This window comes from Macrobrachium nipponense, chromosome 21, assembly GCF_015104395.2.
Source record: "Macrobrachium nipponense isolate FS-2020 chromosome 21, ASM1510439v2, whole genome shotgun sequence".
Classification (NCBI taxonomy): domain Eukaryota; kingdom Metazoa; phylum Arthropoda; class Malacostraca; order Decapoda; family Palaemonidae; genus Macrobrachium; species Macrobrachium nipponense.
Window position 1 is genome coordinate 27,543,761 of NC_087212.1, and position 15,966 is coordinate 27,559,726.

The following is a 15,966-nucleotide window of genomic DNA, read 5'->3' on the forward strand; positions in this document are numbered from 1 at the left end:
GTGTTAACTTTTTGTGGAGACGCCCCAACCCCCTTTTAGTCATTTCTATAGTCATCTTAAAAATGTATGGAGCAGAAACATGGGCTCCAAGAAGAAAAGAGGAAGTAAAGCTTGAGAGAACAGAAATGAGAATGCTGAGGTGATTATGAGAATATTGCTGCTTGAGAGATGAAAATGACGAAATAAGAAGGGCAGGCTTAGTAAAGAATACAGAGGTGATAAGAGAGTCACGATTGAGGTAGTATGGGCCTGTGTTGAGGATGGATGACGAGGAGGGAGTGAAGAGCGCTTGGGAGGAACCTGTTAGAGGAAGAAGATCAAGAGGGAGACAGAGAATTAGATGGCGAGATTTAGTGGAGGAAGATATGGAAAGAAGAGGTTTGGTGGAGGATGATGCCTTTGATAGAAGGCAGTGGAGGAGAAGGCGCATCAGGCAACCGACCCCTTAATGTAGGGACAACGGTGGGAAAGAAGAGGATAGTCATCCTAAAACTTCAGAACCACAGTTGAAAGACAGTTTACTGACAAAAACTTGACGTATCAGAAGAAACCTGGACGATAAAAAGCAGCTTTTGCTCAAATACCTATTGTAACGCAACGCTATGAGAACCTTTACATCCATTTTGATGCATAAATAGCCGCTTGCAGGGAACATCTAGAAATCTAAGATGGAACATTGTGTGTGTGTGTAGTGTTAAAATATTACTTACACAACAAAACCACATATTCCAATTAACAAACTTCTGACATCCTGATCACTGGTGAATCTGTACAGTTGGTAATTCGGAGGTGTATCCATAATGACGGCCTCTTCAGGTGTGGCAATACGGCGCAGGTGGTATGTATAGGTGGTTGTATAGTGATGGAAAGGGGTCATTGCGTATGTTTTGGTCCTCGTTAATTCCCACCTGTGTCGAAGCAGGTGGGCATAGCCGCTGAAATACCTGCATGAGAATAGAATATAATAGAACAGAATATAGACTTTAGGCCACAGGTCAAGCGATGGGACCTATGAGGTCAAACAGCGCTGAAACGCTAATTGACAGTACGAAGATTTAACAGGTGTAACAATAGAACATTGCAGCTGTACCATGAATCAACTGTTAGAGTTTGGAAAGTAAGATAGAAACTAGAGAATACGAACGGAGGGGGCGAAGGCATGCTGCAAAGGCCTTTAAGCATTGCCTAGAGTGCACTGTGTGAGGTGCACTGGCGACACTAACCCACAACTATGGGGGCTGCTTGAGAATTGGTCATGAGGGTCAGTCTCTTGTGCGTGAGTTATCGTCAGCTCCCCATTCCATCTCTGGACAACCGTCGTCCACATATTAGCAGCGCTATATTGCCACATCAGTCATGTGCCACAAAAAGACACTTGTCACTTACCAACTTTACACAATTACCAGTGATATGGATTACAGATTTTGCCCATCGAAATAAATGGGTTTGACGTGTAAATAGCGCTTTCATGAACCTTGTTAACATTATAGAACGCTTAAATTACAGTAACACACATATATACACACGCAATATATATATATATATATATATATATATATATATATGTGTGTAATATAATTAAGGCGTTCGTATAATGTATATATAGATATATATATATATATATAAAATATATATATATATATGTGTGTGTGTGTGTTTATTAATGAGATTGTACATAAATACTTCACCTTGTTTCTATGGGAAACAATATTAGAATGCAATCTAGTTTGAGAAGTGCTACATGACAAGCAATAGATAGTTTTATTATGGGAGGCATAATTATACCCTATATTCATACAAAGGATGTTATATACTCGTGTATTTTCACTGTAAAACATATAGACTTCATATGTAAACAACAGGTCCGCCAGACGAGGGATTAGTGATGAATCACCCGAGTAGTATACCGGGTTATGTGAGTCATGGCCATGATTTACAAGATGGAAATATTTAGTACCATCCTATAAGGACAAATTTATTTCTCATTTATTATAAGCTTGAGGTATTCTGAGTAATCTTCATTACAGTTTACGTCAAACTATTGTTTGAAACAACAGATATGTCGAGTTCTTACCCTCGCTATCGACAGAAAAATTAACTTAGAGTTTTTGTGACATACGAAGCCGTATTTTTTTTTTTCCACAAAATAACTGACACTGATAAATAATGAAGTTACTGGTGGACTACCATTAGAAAAAAATTAATACAAAACTGAAACAATTATATAAAGCAAAGACGAATGTTGACCAAATTTTCTGTTGTATCAACAAGGCAGTCAGTAGCGGGTCATGCCAGCGATAAGTCAGTGTTACGTCAACGTCTGGTCGACCTGTCCTTGTAAACATTTAATTAATCCGCACTGCTCAGCAAGACGAATTTCTATCGTTTATCTATTTTGAAAGTAAAAGCCAATGTAAAAGGCTACTATTTCGTGGAGGTCCCTATGATACAGCCACGGTCTAGACCGTGGATACAGCACTCCTTACATGCACCGTAGAAGGAAGCATAGGTATACTTCCTTTGACTATGAGATTTGCTTTACTTGTATTCAGAAATAGTTAGCATACGGTAACTAAGCGCATGAGTTTGATTTTTCTTTATTATCGCGGACGATCACTAACTAAGTACCACAAACTAATGTGTTTTAAAATTTGTCTTAAAACGTTATTTATATGCGTAAAGAAAAGAATTTATCGTTCTATAAAATAGAAAGTTATTCTTAAAGTATTGATGTTTGAAAGTTTGACACTAAGATTACTTTGCATATATAAGAGAAAACTAATCATAAGAGGAAATCTTTCACAGTCCTTAATCTCAATCATGTTACACTCCTTTAATTTAAATTGACGAGATATTTTTATATGATAAGGATGAGTTCGTTACATACTCACGAAAAGAAATTTCTCATCAGTTTATGATATAAACTTTTACGTTCACTGAAGAGCTCAGCTCACCAATAAAAAGGCAGTTTACAGTAGTGGCTCAATCTACGAATGAGCCCGACTACGGTACGAACATTTTTCCCGTATATAACAAGCAAAAAAATCATAGTCAAAGGTAACTTTTCGCTGCTTTCTTTAATACGGTATACCTTGTTTACTTCACACCGACATTGATTATAAGACTTTATTTGTAAAGAACGATCGACACGGCTTAATTTTTTTGTAATTACGTCCCACGATTCTTATTAGGCCGATGATAACTGATAATTCTATTGATAACACTGATTAAGTTGAGACCTCAGTTTTTATGAGGAAGGAACATCATACATATACATGCACAGTGCTCAGAACTTCCGAAAGAAATGGACCAGATATATACGGTATATATTTCGTTAAATCCACTGTAGAAAGGTGATCGAAAACTGGTGACTCGAAACAAGTACTTGCGTAGTTTATTCTACATTTTCAAGTTCACACTGAACATAATAGAAGTTGACAGATCTTTATATAGAAAAACAGAAAAGGGGGGGGGGGGTTACAGTTTGTTAATCTGGGCGGCGTGTTCTTGAAGCAAAAGAGACAAGGAGAGAGGATCAAGGGACAATCCAGGATGGAGATTTTCTCTCCTTGTCTTTACGCCGCCCAGATTAACAATCTGTAACTCCGCCCCCTTTCTGTTTTTGTATAGAAAGGTCTGTCAAATTCTTTTATATTTTACGGGCTGCTCTAGGAGCAAGAGCCCGAGCTAGCACAAGACTGGCTTAATTTTCAACAACAACAAACTTTTATATTCAGGGTGAACTTGAAAATGTAGAATCAACTACGAAAGTACTTGTTCCAAGTCACCAGTTTTTCACTCACCTTTCTACCGTGGCTTCAAGAATATTCCCAAGTACTACGTGTTCCTTCGTGCTACATTGGATAATATAATATATATAATATATATGTATAATATTATATATTATAATAATATACATACATACAGTACATACATACATAAACATACATACATACACACACATATATATATATATATATATATATATATATATATATATATATATATATATGTGTGTGTGTGTGTGTGTGTGTGTGTGTGTGTATGTGTATGTGCAAATGGACATCGGTCACTGTATCTTTCTAACAAGCATACTAATTCCTTTTTTAACCAGTAAGCCGTTGCACTCAACAGAGGATGGCTTCAGAATAAACCTTATAGGCAGAAAATTACATCAAGTGGCCAATCCCTCGTCCTGTACCCCAATTAACCAGCGCTTTCTAATCCTCCCTCTTATTTCTCATCTCAACCAGAATTGTTCGCGATTTCAGCCTACTGAATCTCTCCCCTCCATGTGAACAAACCACTTCAAAACACCTGTTCACTTTATCATCATCTCTTTTCATATATTGGTCTACAACTACTCTCACTGGATAAACGGCACCAGTGGGAAGGCTACTCATCTGTAAAAAAAAAAAAAAAAAAAAAAAATCATATATAATTGCCATATTGTGCTACACATACTTATAATTCTAACAGTTCCCACATTTTCTAATTTGCATTTTACATCTACAATTTACTTTAATAGAAGGCCATATAAATTGGAGTTGGTTCATTAGTCTTTTCATGCATCTCCGTTGTTGTTCTGCATGCATTCACCATCTTGTCCATTTTCTGAGATCCTGTTACCTTACTTATTTCTCTTTTAAGCATTCTCCCGGCCTTTTACAATTTCCCATCAATCCTATGAATATTCATGACTCGAATTTTTCATTTCTGGCTACCCCCATAACCTTTCCTCTTGCTCACACTAGCTTCAAACTTTTTCATGCTTAAAATATTTTCACATTTTTCACAAGACTCGGGATATCTATTCACTACCAATAACAAGGCATCATTTGTAGATTTAACATACTCCACACTTCTTTCATGACATTTTTTTTTATTCAAAGTTGCACCTTCAGCTTTTTTTAATCTGACTTCTCTCATTTCATTCACAAAAATACTGAGCACCCGCTGTTTCATAATACATTATTATCGGAGTTCTACTTTGGCACCAAATCAGTTTCCTTCCCATATAATTTTTTTTAATTTTTTTTAAAGTATGCATTACTTGCATATCCATAATTATATAATAGAATAACTATTCCTTTCACCTAATTAGTAACAAGGGTACGAAGTCTACTTCATATTGCAACATCTCACTTGGAAGTCTATGAAGTCTGCGTATCCTTCCGTTCTTTTAATGTTTTACCTCATGAAAAGTTACCGTCACAAACGCTCTGAAATTTACAATGGTTTCCTCCCTTACATCAGGTCCACATTCAACTCGCCCTCTCTCGTTCGTGATTAGACTGATATTCGGATGGGTGTTTGTGGCCCAAGAGCTGACTTAACTTGAAAACGAAGGTAAGATGGGTATTTTATCATTAGTTTACAGCCTATCTTTGCAGTAATTAAAAATCAAGACTCCTTTCCGTTTAAAATCAGTTGGTATTTGACCTCCCCAACGATAACAATAAATCAGTCACAGAAGACGTCTTAGGACTATTACTTGCACGTAAACAAAGCAAAACCGCCCTAGACTTAGGCGATGGGTAATCAAACCGTCAACACTCACATGACAGAGCCGTAAACAGTTATCCTTACCTTTATAATTTGAAAGACCCTCACGAGCAATATCACCAAGATTCCAGTTCAATCCTAACTAAAGGTCAGTATCAAGTAAACAAGTGTGAATTAACAGTATGAGGAACAACACAAACACACCCCACCAGCCACAACAACGCTTGTGAGCGCGACCACCACGTGACTCAGGCGAGAAGAAGGGGATTTAGGGTAGGAGAATGAAGCACTACCAGTGATCGTCTCTTGTGCTAAACTCTAATAAGGTATTTCCTTTGGCTTTGCTTTTTCGTTTTAGTTTCCATTACGGTTTGCGTTCTAGTTTTCTGCGTGGCTTTATGTTGTTGATACCAGGATACTTTCTTCTGCCTTTAATTACTGATTTATCATTTGTTTAATTATCTCTTACGAGAAGCTCATATACAGCCGTCAAACATTACATTCCAAAGCAAGACAAATTTGCCCAATTTCACTCACTTAAAGGAATTTGAAATAATATGCACAAACCTGCATGCCCTATTCACTTATACAACATCTCATGGCATCAAACAACTAAAGCAATGCAGTTAGCAAATCATTACCGACAAAGAGTTACCACTGTTCATCTGAAATAAAGTAGACACTGCTACAAAGCGCCCGTAAGTGATTGTAAACCGTTAAGCAAGATCTAAAACTCTTGATGTAATATTAAGAGACCTTATATGACCACTTGAACTCGGACATGATTTCATAATAGGCAACATAACGAATTGTATGGATCCCTTTATCGTATATGAAATTATAGGCAAAATAGCGCTTTGTATAGATAGATCCATTTGTCGTATTTGAATTAATAACCATAATATCCAAAAGAATATTTCCTGTGATCTTAATTATATTTCAAAATTATGATGAATTATATTAGGAATTTATATAGTTTTCAAATTATAAAAAAAAAAAATAGTTAAGAATTCATTATATTTTGAAGGTACCTGTGCACAGTGGTAGGAGCAGTAGTAGTAGTAGTAGGAGTAGGGATTTTCTTTCAAACGGCTCAACAGTGGCTCGTGGGTTGTTGCTTGCAAACAGTCTCCAAAGGCAAGTGAGGGTTTTTGTCCAGTACGGCCGCCGAGGAAGCAATTTCTCTGGAAAAATTGCACAATGTGAAGCCACATTTTAATTCTATTTCTTCTTTGCTTTGCAAGAATTGCCTTGTTATATTCCTTGCACATTTCCCGCAACTGACTCAGCTACACCTGCAAAGGATATTAACTAAAACACAAACCCATTTCTGAAAAATATATTTCTCATTCATAAAGATTTACGGTACATCTTGAAAAGTAAACCGGAAATGCAGATGACACAATAAGAAATGCATGTTATTTGCTTTATATTACTGTATATGGATTGACCGGAATGCCGCCTACTAAAAGAGTATATATAATAGGCTATCGTTTCACACTCACTAAAGTGAACGCTTACCTAACAGGAAATAGATTTTGCCTATCATAAGGCTTAATTCATCAGTCAGGAGAAAAAAACTGACCTATCAGAAGTACAGCCTTAAATACCAGACAGACGATTTGACTTAACAGGAGGTAATTTGGCCTACAGAGAAGCTGAGTATCCTTTGTAAGGGAGAGTATCGACTGCCAGGAAAAAGTTACCTATCAGAAAGAAGTTTACCTACCAGGGCTGACTATGCTCCCTGTACACTAGAAAGAAAATACCAACCAAGGCATAGTTATACTTATACCCATTAGAAAGGTACCTACTAAAGGACCAGTTCGGGCAGCTGGTTGTGGCCATTAGGTTTCCCATAGAATAACTCTGTCTTACAAGTGGCCTGTTTTGCTATTAAAAAAAATGACCAAAACGATAGTTTCATCTACCAAGAAGAGCTTACCCCACAAAATGTCAAAATAGTGCTTTGGTTACGAGGACGAAATCTAGAAGGATGGCGTTGCCAGTCCTCAACATAAGGCTACACATTCCAATTGGCAGCTTAATCTACAATGCAGATTAGTTTTCCCACAAAGGAGGATAGATTCGTCTACAAAAAAAGTGGGGTTTACTTGTCTAAGGGATGCCTTCGTCTATAGACAAAGTTTAACTTTTGAAGACAATTGGTTTATCCATGTGGCATATAGTTAGGTTCAAAATGATAATAAATATCTCTAAACTTTTCATTTCCTTAACAGAAATATAAAATCACTCCTGCTTTCTCACCCAAAAAATGTAGGCTGTCTCTTTTCAGTTTAAAAAATTACAAAAGCCATTGATGACATACCCTAATCAGATTAGTTTAAGTACTCAGCAGTTATCAAAGTTTGTAATCACATTGCATTTGTGTATTTAGGGTAACCTGTTGATGAAAAAGGCACTCTTAAATGAACCCCTAAAAAATGGCTACTCCTGAAATTTAGAATACTGAAATAAGTCTCAGTTTAGTCAACGTCTATTAGATATACAACCACAGCTTTTCATGCCTCTGGCAAAATCGTGTGAAGGATGTATTTCATTTATGCTTATTATCACAGCAGCTGGAGACACTTTCTTAAGAGGACGGCGAGTTTTACTTGGACGTATTTCTTTCAATCCCTCTTCTTGAGGCGTGTCTGTTACGTGGCCAAATTGGTTATCATGTTTTCATATTCGTTAGCCTATGCACAGAACGACACTGAAACTAATACTGTACAAATACGAGAGGTGTTAATTCAGTCTTCCACACCCTGACCATTATTCAAGTAGATACACATAGTATACAATTGCCTTAACAGAGAAGCACTAAGATTACAATTTATAGCATTACAAAATGACAGTTTGATTCTTCAATCACAAATAGACGGAAAGGATTCCCAATGTAATACTGCAAATAATCTAAAAAAAATATTTAGGCGCAAATAAGAATAAATCTCAGGCATAAATTCAGACAAAATTAATGTACCTCGACGAAGGATGGGTTCATGTGAGGGGTATGATGAACTCAAATACGAAGGAATAAATAAAGTATTGACGTATACCCTTGTTTATGTACATGCATATATACGTAATATATATACATACTCACATATATATATATATATCCGTATATATATATATATATATATATATATATATATATATATATATATATATATATATATATATATGCATGCATGTATGTGTATGTATGTATGTGTGTGCAGGTATATATATATATATATATATATATATATATATATATATATATATATATATATATATATATATATATATATTTCTATATATATATACATATATATATATATATATATATATATATATATATATATATATATATATATATATATAGATAGATAGATAGTTGGTAACTGATTCAACGCATAGAGTACTGGATCCACATAAATGACGAGATAAATATATGTAATATATATTCGCATTAAAATACTACACGTAAAATCAAATAAAATAGCCGATAAAAGTTATAATCTGATATCAATGTCGATAGACGCACACACATTGTATACACACACATATATAGACACGCACACGCACACACATATAATATAGAAGAAATTATAGTGATATCAACCAGATAGACTGAGAAACTTAAAACGCAGGTGCCACGGGACACCTAAAATGTCCGTTGCAGGTATCTGATATCAGATAAGGGCAGGATAATTTTTATTATTTATTTATTTATTTATTTATCTATTTATTTTTTTTTAAGCGCTGAGGGATTTGTAGCCCAAGGTCCCACAAGTGACAAACACCGAAGTCCCCCACTGCACCAGATACAATTCACAAAAATCCAATGCATGAAGACTAAGCCTTCGGCGACCCTGGAGAGCACCAGTGGGTGTCCTACGAAGGGGTTTCTTCGGTGAACTGAGAAATCTTCACCTTGTAGGATTCGTATTCGTCCAGGAGGTTCTGGGGCGCGTCCTCCAGGAGGGGGCCGCACTTCTCCAGGTTCTTCTGAGCCCCCTCTATGTTCTCTTGTTGAACTGGAACGCCGTCGGGAAGGAAGGAAAGATGAGACTTCTAACTTCTCAAGTATTTGTTCTCTTTCTTATTGAAAATTCAAAGACCTACAAAATGTAAGCATTTTTCAATACAAACGTGTTTTTATATTTATTTAAAATGATGTCAATTGTAAACAAATTCTATTTATTCATTTCAAGGAAGAACTCGCAAAACTCTCGTTTTCAATACAATGAATCATCCTAAGGAAAGAGATGGCCCCAGATTGCTTCTTAATAGTATTAATATAAGAGGACAAGAGTAACAAAAGGTCGCAAAACGAAAGAATAACCACAGAAGGAGAACCAAAGAACGAATGCAACGCAAACCAACAAAGTATAACCTTGTTAAGAAAAAGGAAACAGATCCTTTAATAAGCGTGTACTCATAAAGCACCTCAACCCAAACAAACAAGAAATCAAATGCGCGCAAATCAATCGAACAAAAATGAAAACACAACACGAGATACGCGGATGCTACTATACAGTAAAATACAATACAAATACCAAACGAGAGTCGATCAAATCAGCGCTCAAACATCAAACTAAAAGCCAACGAATGGAATATAACTAAAATAAACATACAAAAAAAAAAAAAAAACAGTTGAATTGATCTAAACATATAAATTAGGCCAAAGGCCAAGCACTGGGACCTATGAGGCCATTCAGCGCTGAAACGGAAACTGACAGTAAAAAGGCGTGAAAGGTGTAGCAGAAGGAAAACCTCAAAGCAGTTGCACTATGAATCAATCGTTGGGAGAGGCTGGAAAATAAGATGGAAGAAAGAAAATATGGAAGGAGATACAGTAAAAGGAACACAAGGGGTTGCAGCTATAGTAGCTTCACATCAACCGTGCATTTGATGTCTAAGCCCGTCCCTTACGACGCTCCTGATTGGCTGTTGATAAGCCAGTGAAAGGGCTGGAAACTCTCAGTTTCTCTCGAGAGTTCACACGGGCAGGATGTATGTTCCACCTCTGCTGAGGGATACGTTTGAAAGAATTATCCCTCAGGAGAGGTGGTGGAACACACATCCTACCTATGTGAACTCTCGAGAGAGACAGTTTCCAGTCCTGTGATTGGCTTATCAACGGCCAATCAGGAGCGTCGTTAGGGACGGGCCTAGACATCAAATGCACGGCTGATATGAATCTATTATAGGGGCCGATGGCACGCTGCACAGAATCTCAAAAGTGCGCCGCACGAGATTTACTGATGGCGCTAGCCCCCTACTGGAAAAAAGAAGAGTGGATACAATATAAATGCTAAAAAAAGAGGAGATCTGATATCTAACCGTCTGCATCGATGAGAGCCAGCAGCGCCGTCAGAGCGGTTGTGTTATCCTGGTCGTCGTCCGCTTCTCTGACGCTCTTCGTTCCGTAGAATTTCCCCGTCTCCACTTTGCGCATGGCTGTGGAAACAGTGGAGTGGATGGATGTTGATAAATGGAGTGGAGAGAGAGAGAGAGATAATAAATGAAATGAAAACTCTTAGAGACAAAGGGTATAAAAATAAAATGAACACATGAGAGAGAGAGAGAGCAGATAATTGAAATATAAAATGAAAACTTGAGAGCGAGAGAACAGATAATTGAAATAAACTAACAGAGAGAGAGAGAGAGAGAGAGAGAGAGAGAGAGAGATAAATGAAATGAAAACTCTTAGAAACAGAGTATAAAAATAAAATGAAAACTTGAGAGAGAGAGAGCGCAGATAATTGGAATAAACTAAGAGAGAGAGAGAGAGAGAGAGTAAATGAAATGAAAACTCTTAGAGAGACAGAGAGTATATACATAAAATAAAAACTGAGAGAGGGAGAATCAGATAATTGACATAAACTAAGAGAGAGAGAGAGAGAGAGCAGATAATTGAAATAAATAAGAGATGGAGAGAGATAGCAAATAAATTAAATAAACTAAGACAGAAAAATAGAGAGCAGATAAATGAAATTAACTGAAAATAAACTCAGAAAGAGAGAGAGTAGATCAATGAAATAAACCAAAATAGAGTGAAAGAGAGCAGATGAATGAAAATAACTGAGAGAGAAGAGAGAGAGAGAGAGACCATAAGTAGTACTACATTCCTAATTAAATAAAACCACAATCAAACGAGTAGTACATACTAACCATAACTAAATCCCCATAAAACTGGAATCTTGGAATTACTATGAATCCGACGAATCGCTTAAAAGAAAAACTCACCGAAATACGACTTCGCAATGAGGAGGAAAAGTGAGGCTCGCTGGGCGCTGTTAGCAGCTGCCGGTATACGCCTCTCCCAAACAGCCACCGCTTCTGCGTGCTGGCCCTGTTCGGCCAGGACTCGACCCAGCTGCTCCACAGCGGAGTGCTCCTCTTCTCCATATTCGCTGGAAGAATAAATCGAATAAATCTCACGGTTTTCTTACTGAATTCAACAACAATAAGAATTCGACATCTTTGAACTCGACATTTTGAATTAAAATACACAATGAACATTCGACATTTTGAACTAAGATGCGCTACGAATATTCGACATTTTGAATAACGATGTGCTATGAACATTTGACATCTTTGAACACAGCTATGCTATGAACATTCGACATCTTTGAACTAAGATATGTTATGAACAATCGACATTTTGACCTAAGATATCCTATGAACATTCGACATCTTTGTACTAAGATATGCTATGAACAATCGACATCTTTGAACTCAAATATGCTATGAACATTCGACTTTTTGAACTAAGATATGCTATGAACAATCGACATCTTTGAACTAAGATATGCTATGAACAATCGACATCTTTGAACGAAGATATGTTATGAACAATCGACATCTTTGAACTCAGATGTGCTATGAACATTCGACATCTTTGAACTAAGATATGCTATGAACAAGACATCTTTGAACTCAGATATGCTATGAACATTCGACATTTTGAACTAAGATGTGCTATGAACATTCGACATCTTTGATCTATGATATGCTTTGAACATTCGACATTTTGAACTAAGATGTGCTATGAACAATCGACATCTTTGAAATAAGATATGCTATGAACAATCGACATCTTTGAACTCAGATGTGCTATGAACAAACGACATCTTTGAACGAAGATATGTTATGAACAATAGACATCTTTGAACTCAGATGTGCTATGAACGTTCGACATTTTGAACTAAGATATTCTAAGAACATTCGACATCTTTGATCTATGATATGCTTTGAACATTCGACATTTTGAACTACGATATGTTATGAACATTCGACATCTTTGATCTAAGATATGCTATGAACAATCGACATTTTGAACTAAGATGTGCTATGAAGACTCGACATCTTTGATTTACGATATGCTATGAACATTGGACATCTTTGAACTAAGATATGCTATGAACAATCGACATCTGTGAACTAAAATATGCTAAGAAAATTCGACATCTTTGAACTCAGATATACTATGAACATTCGACATTTTTAAATAAGATATGCATTGAACATTTGACATCTTTGAAATAAGATATGTTATGAACATTCGACATCTTTGATCTAAGATATGCTATGAACATTCGATATCTTTGATCTAAGATATGCTATGAACAATTGACATCTTTGAAATAAGATATGCTATGAACATTCGACATCTTTGAACTAAGAAATGCTATGAACATTCGACATCTTGGAATTAAAATGTACTATGAGCATTCGACAACTTGGAACTAAGATGTACTATGAACGTTCGATATTTTTGCAATAAGATATGCTATGAATAGTCGAAACCTCTGAATTATGAAACACCATGAACACTATTATTTTTAGAAACATTGCCTTTCGTAAATTTGTTAGCTAATATAACATAGAGAATCATGTTTTGATATTTAAAAAAAAAATATCAGACAAAATAAATAAGCCTTTAATTTACTCTGAACGTCACTTAAATGGCTTATTTATTGAGTCTCGCTTTCTTTTATATGTATATTATATCACTGCCACATCTGCACATCTCATTCCGCCAATTAGCCTAGGTATGTATTTATAACTAAATTCTCATCTCTCAGTAACGATTGGATGAATGCATTAAATATGTGAAATTTCCATTGAATGATTGTAAATTTTCATCTTCCATCACCAGATAAAAATACCATACACCCAGTGGGTACTCGGAGAACTTATTACAATATATAACCATCACCAAAATTCACGATAATTGGAACTTAACCAAATCATATACAACCTGGAGTGACTTACTTTGCCCTGGCTATATGAACAGCATCGGTGAGAACAGCTATAGCGTCCTGGGGCCTTCCACACTTGGGCAAAGCCACGCCCACTCCCACCAGGAGGCGGCATAATATACGATCGCCCACTTCCGTCGCTTTCACTTCATTGACGAGGGTCTCTCCTTCTCGGACAGTGGCCTCAAGGTCTGGAAACGGGGAAAGATAACAGGAAAAAAATCTGTAAACAGTTCCTGACCTAATAAGGACACAGAGTATATATGACAGTGAATGCGTACATATAGAAACAGACTAATGTAAGTAAATGCAGACACCGGTTAATGAGAGCTGGAAACAACGTAAAAAAGAGGGCATGCATAAAACGCGAATATTGAGCATTGTGAAATAATCAAGAGGGTTAAAAGCAGGAACTGTCTAGGAGGCACCGAAGACTAAATGTCGGAATTTCCTTTTAGGAATATCTCTATGTCAATTAATAGGCAAAGGAAGAGCAAGATGACAGAATGGCTGGAAAGTGTATAAGAAGAGGGTTCAGTTTCTGCAAGTTTGAATGACACTGAGCTGAAGAGGTATGCTGGAAAATGACCTTGATAAAACGGAGCAACCTTAGGTGAAAGAACATTGCCCTGAGAAACCACTAGAAAAGAGAAAGGTGATAAAAATACCAACGAATACATTCATGATGATATATATATATATATATATATATATATATATATATATATATATATATATATATATATATATATATATATGCATCCATGAAAAATATAATCACAAAGAGAGGCGAAAACATAAGCATCAAGCAGTTACTTTGAAAACAGTGCCGAATACCTGAGTCTGTCGGATGCCTTAGAGATATAAGGGCATTAAATCTGCAATGTAATTCTCCCTGCTGAGTCATCACTTATACAAAGGGAAAAAGTAAATAATGTAATGCCTGTGTCTTACCTTCTTCCTGCTGCAACTTCTGCAGAATGGTGGCCACCCTCTTTCTCAGAGAAGCCTTTACCCTGGCCTTCTCCTTCTTCTCTCTCGACTTCTGCAAGGTGGTTTTATCTCCACCAGTGTTCATGCTGCCGCCTGGGTCCCTCTGCCACATAAACGACTCCAGATGCTAATGAAGAAAAAAGATTTTATGAGAGAGAGAGAGAGAGAGAAGTAAAATACTTTTGACACTACATTAAACCTCTTTTCACAGCAAAATAACAACTACTAAAGGTAGGTACTTGTGCTCTGTAGTTGACAAAGTTACCGAACCATAAAATTTAGATAAACGTAAAGTGCATAACCTACCTGGAGAGAACTAAGGGCTTCTTTGGCTACAGCCGCAACTTGGATCCCCGACTTCCCTACTGGTCCATTCGAAAAAGTGCTCTGAAGTTCTCTGGTTAAACTCCGACGATTGACGAGTGAAGCCAAAAACTCCTTATCGCTGCTGAGTCCACCTAACAGACGCTGGATGATAATAATAATAATAATAATAATAATAATAATAATAATAATAATAATAATAATAATAATAATAACAACAACAAAAACTTGTAAATAGTCTTCTAAATTTGTAAGCAATATCCCTGAAATTGACTCCTCCTAATGAATCATATCGGCACAATACTCGCCAGTTGTAATAGCAGAGAGAAAGCAATTATTAGAAAAATGGAGAAGACTATTTACAAGTTAAATGCAGCTGATGCAACAATATCTTTCAATAAGTCTTGTTTGAAAGATGGTCTCCTTCCAATATAATAATAATAATAATAATAATAATAATAATAATAATAATAATAATAATAATAATAATAATAATAATAATAATAATGGGGGAAGTAAACCGAACTTTGGGAGCAAACCTAAAGGTCAAGATATATTAATGGTCACCTTCAGTTAATTATCACGTAATTAAAAATAAACATGTCCAAATTTTAAGGCACCCCCCCCCAAAAAAAAGGAAACACGAGCAGCATGTATAATGAGAATATCACTATTCGTTCGATGGTGAAACTAATTGCAAATGACCTCGCAGAGAATGAATCACAAGCAGGAAAAAGATCACGTTGGTATAAAGGGCGAAATGACGCAATCCATCGGCGAAGAGAAAAGGTCGAGAAAGAAAAAAAAGGAAAAGGGAGAAAAGATGGGAATACAAGAGAGGAGTCGGGAAGACTAAGACGGAATACAGCTGTGGGTATAGGAG

The 15,966-nt window shown here is 36.3% G+C and overlaps 2 protein-coding genes across 6 annotated transcripts in view; both read right to left on the reverse strand.

Moving 5' to 3' along the window:
- Positions 1–5,609, reverse strand: part of LOC135197863 (solute carrier family 41 member 1-like) — a 212,099-nt gene extending 206,490 nt beyond the window's left edge. Inside the window, exon 1 of the mRNA XM_064225046.1 lies at positions 5,590–5,609. The gene's annotated coding sequence lies outside the window, so the exon portion shown is untranslated. The remainder of the gene's footprint in view (positions 1–5,589) is intronic.
- Positions 5,610–8,895: 3,286 nt separating this feature from the next.
- Positions 8,896–15,966, reverse strand: part of LOC135197864 (outer dynein arm-docking complex subunit 4-like) — a 50,819-nt gene continuing 43,748 nt past the window's right edge. For all 5 annotated transcript variants that reach the window (XM_064225052.1, XM_064225054.1, XM_064225053.1 and 2 more), the window contains 6 exons: positions 15,066–15,227; positions 14,721–14,886; positions 13,780–13,957; positions 11,749–11,915; positions 10,843–10,959; positions 8,896–9,533 (listed from right to left, as the gene is read on the reverse strand). In XM_064225052.1, coding sequence (XP_064081122.1) covers positions 9,391–9,533; positions 10,843–10,959; positions 11,749–11,915; positions 13,780–13,957; positions 14,721–14,886; positions 15,066–15,227 — 933 coding nt within the window. In that variant the 3' untranslated portion in view covers positions 8,896–9,390. The remainder of the gene's footprint in view (positions 9,534–10,842; positions 10,960–11,748; positions 11,916–13,779; positions 13,958–14,720; positions 14,887–15,065; positions 15,228–15,966) is intronic.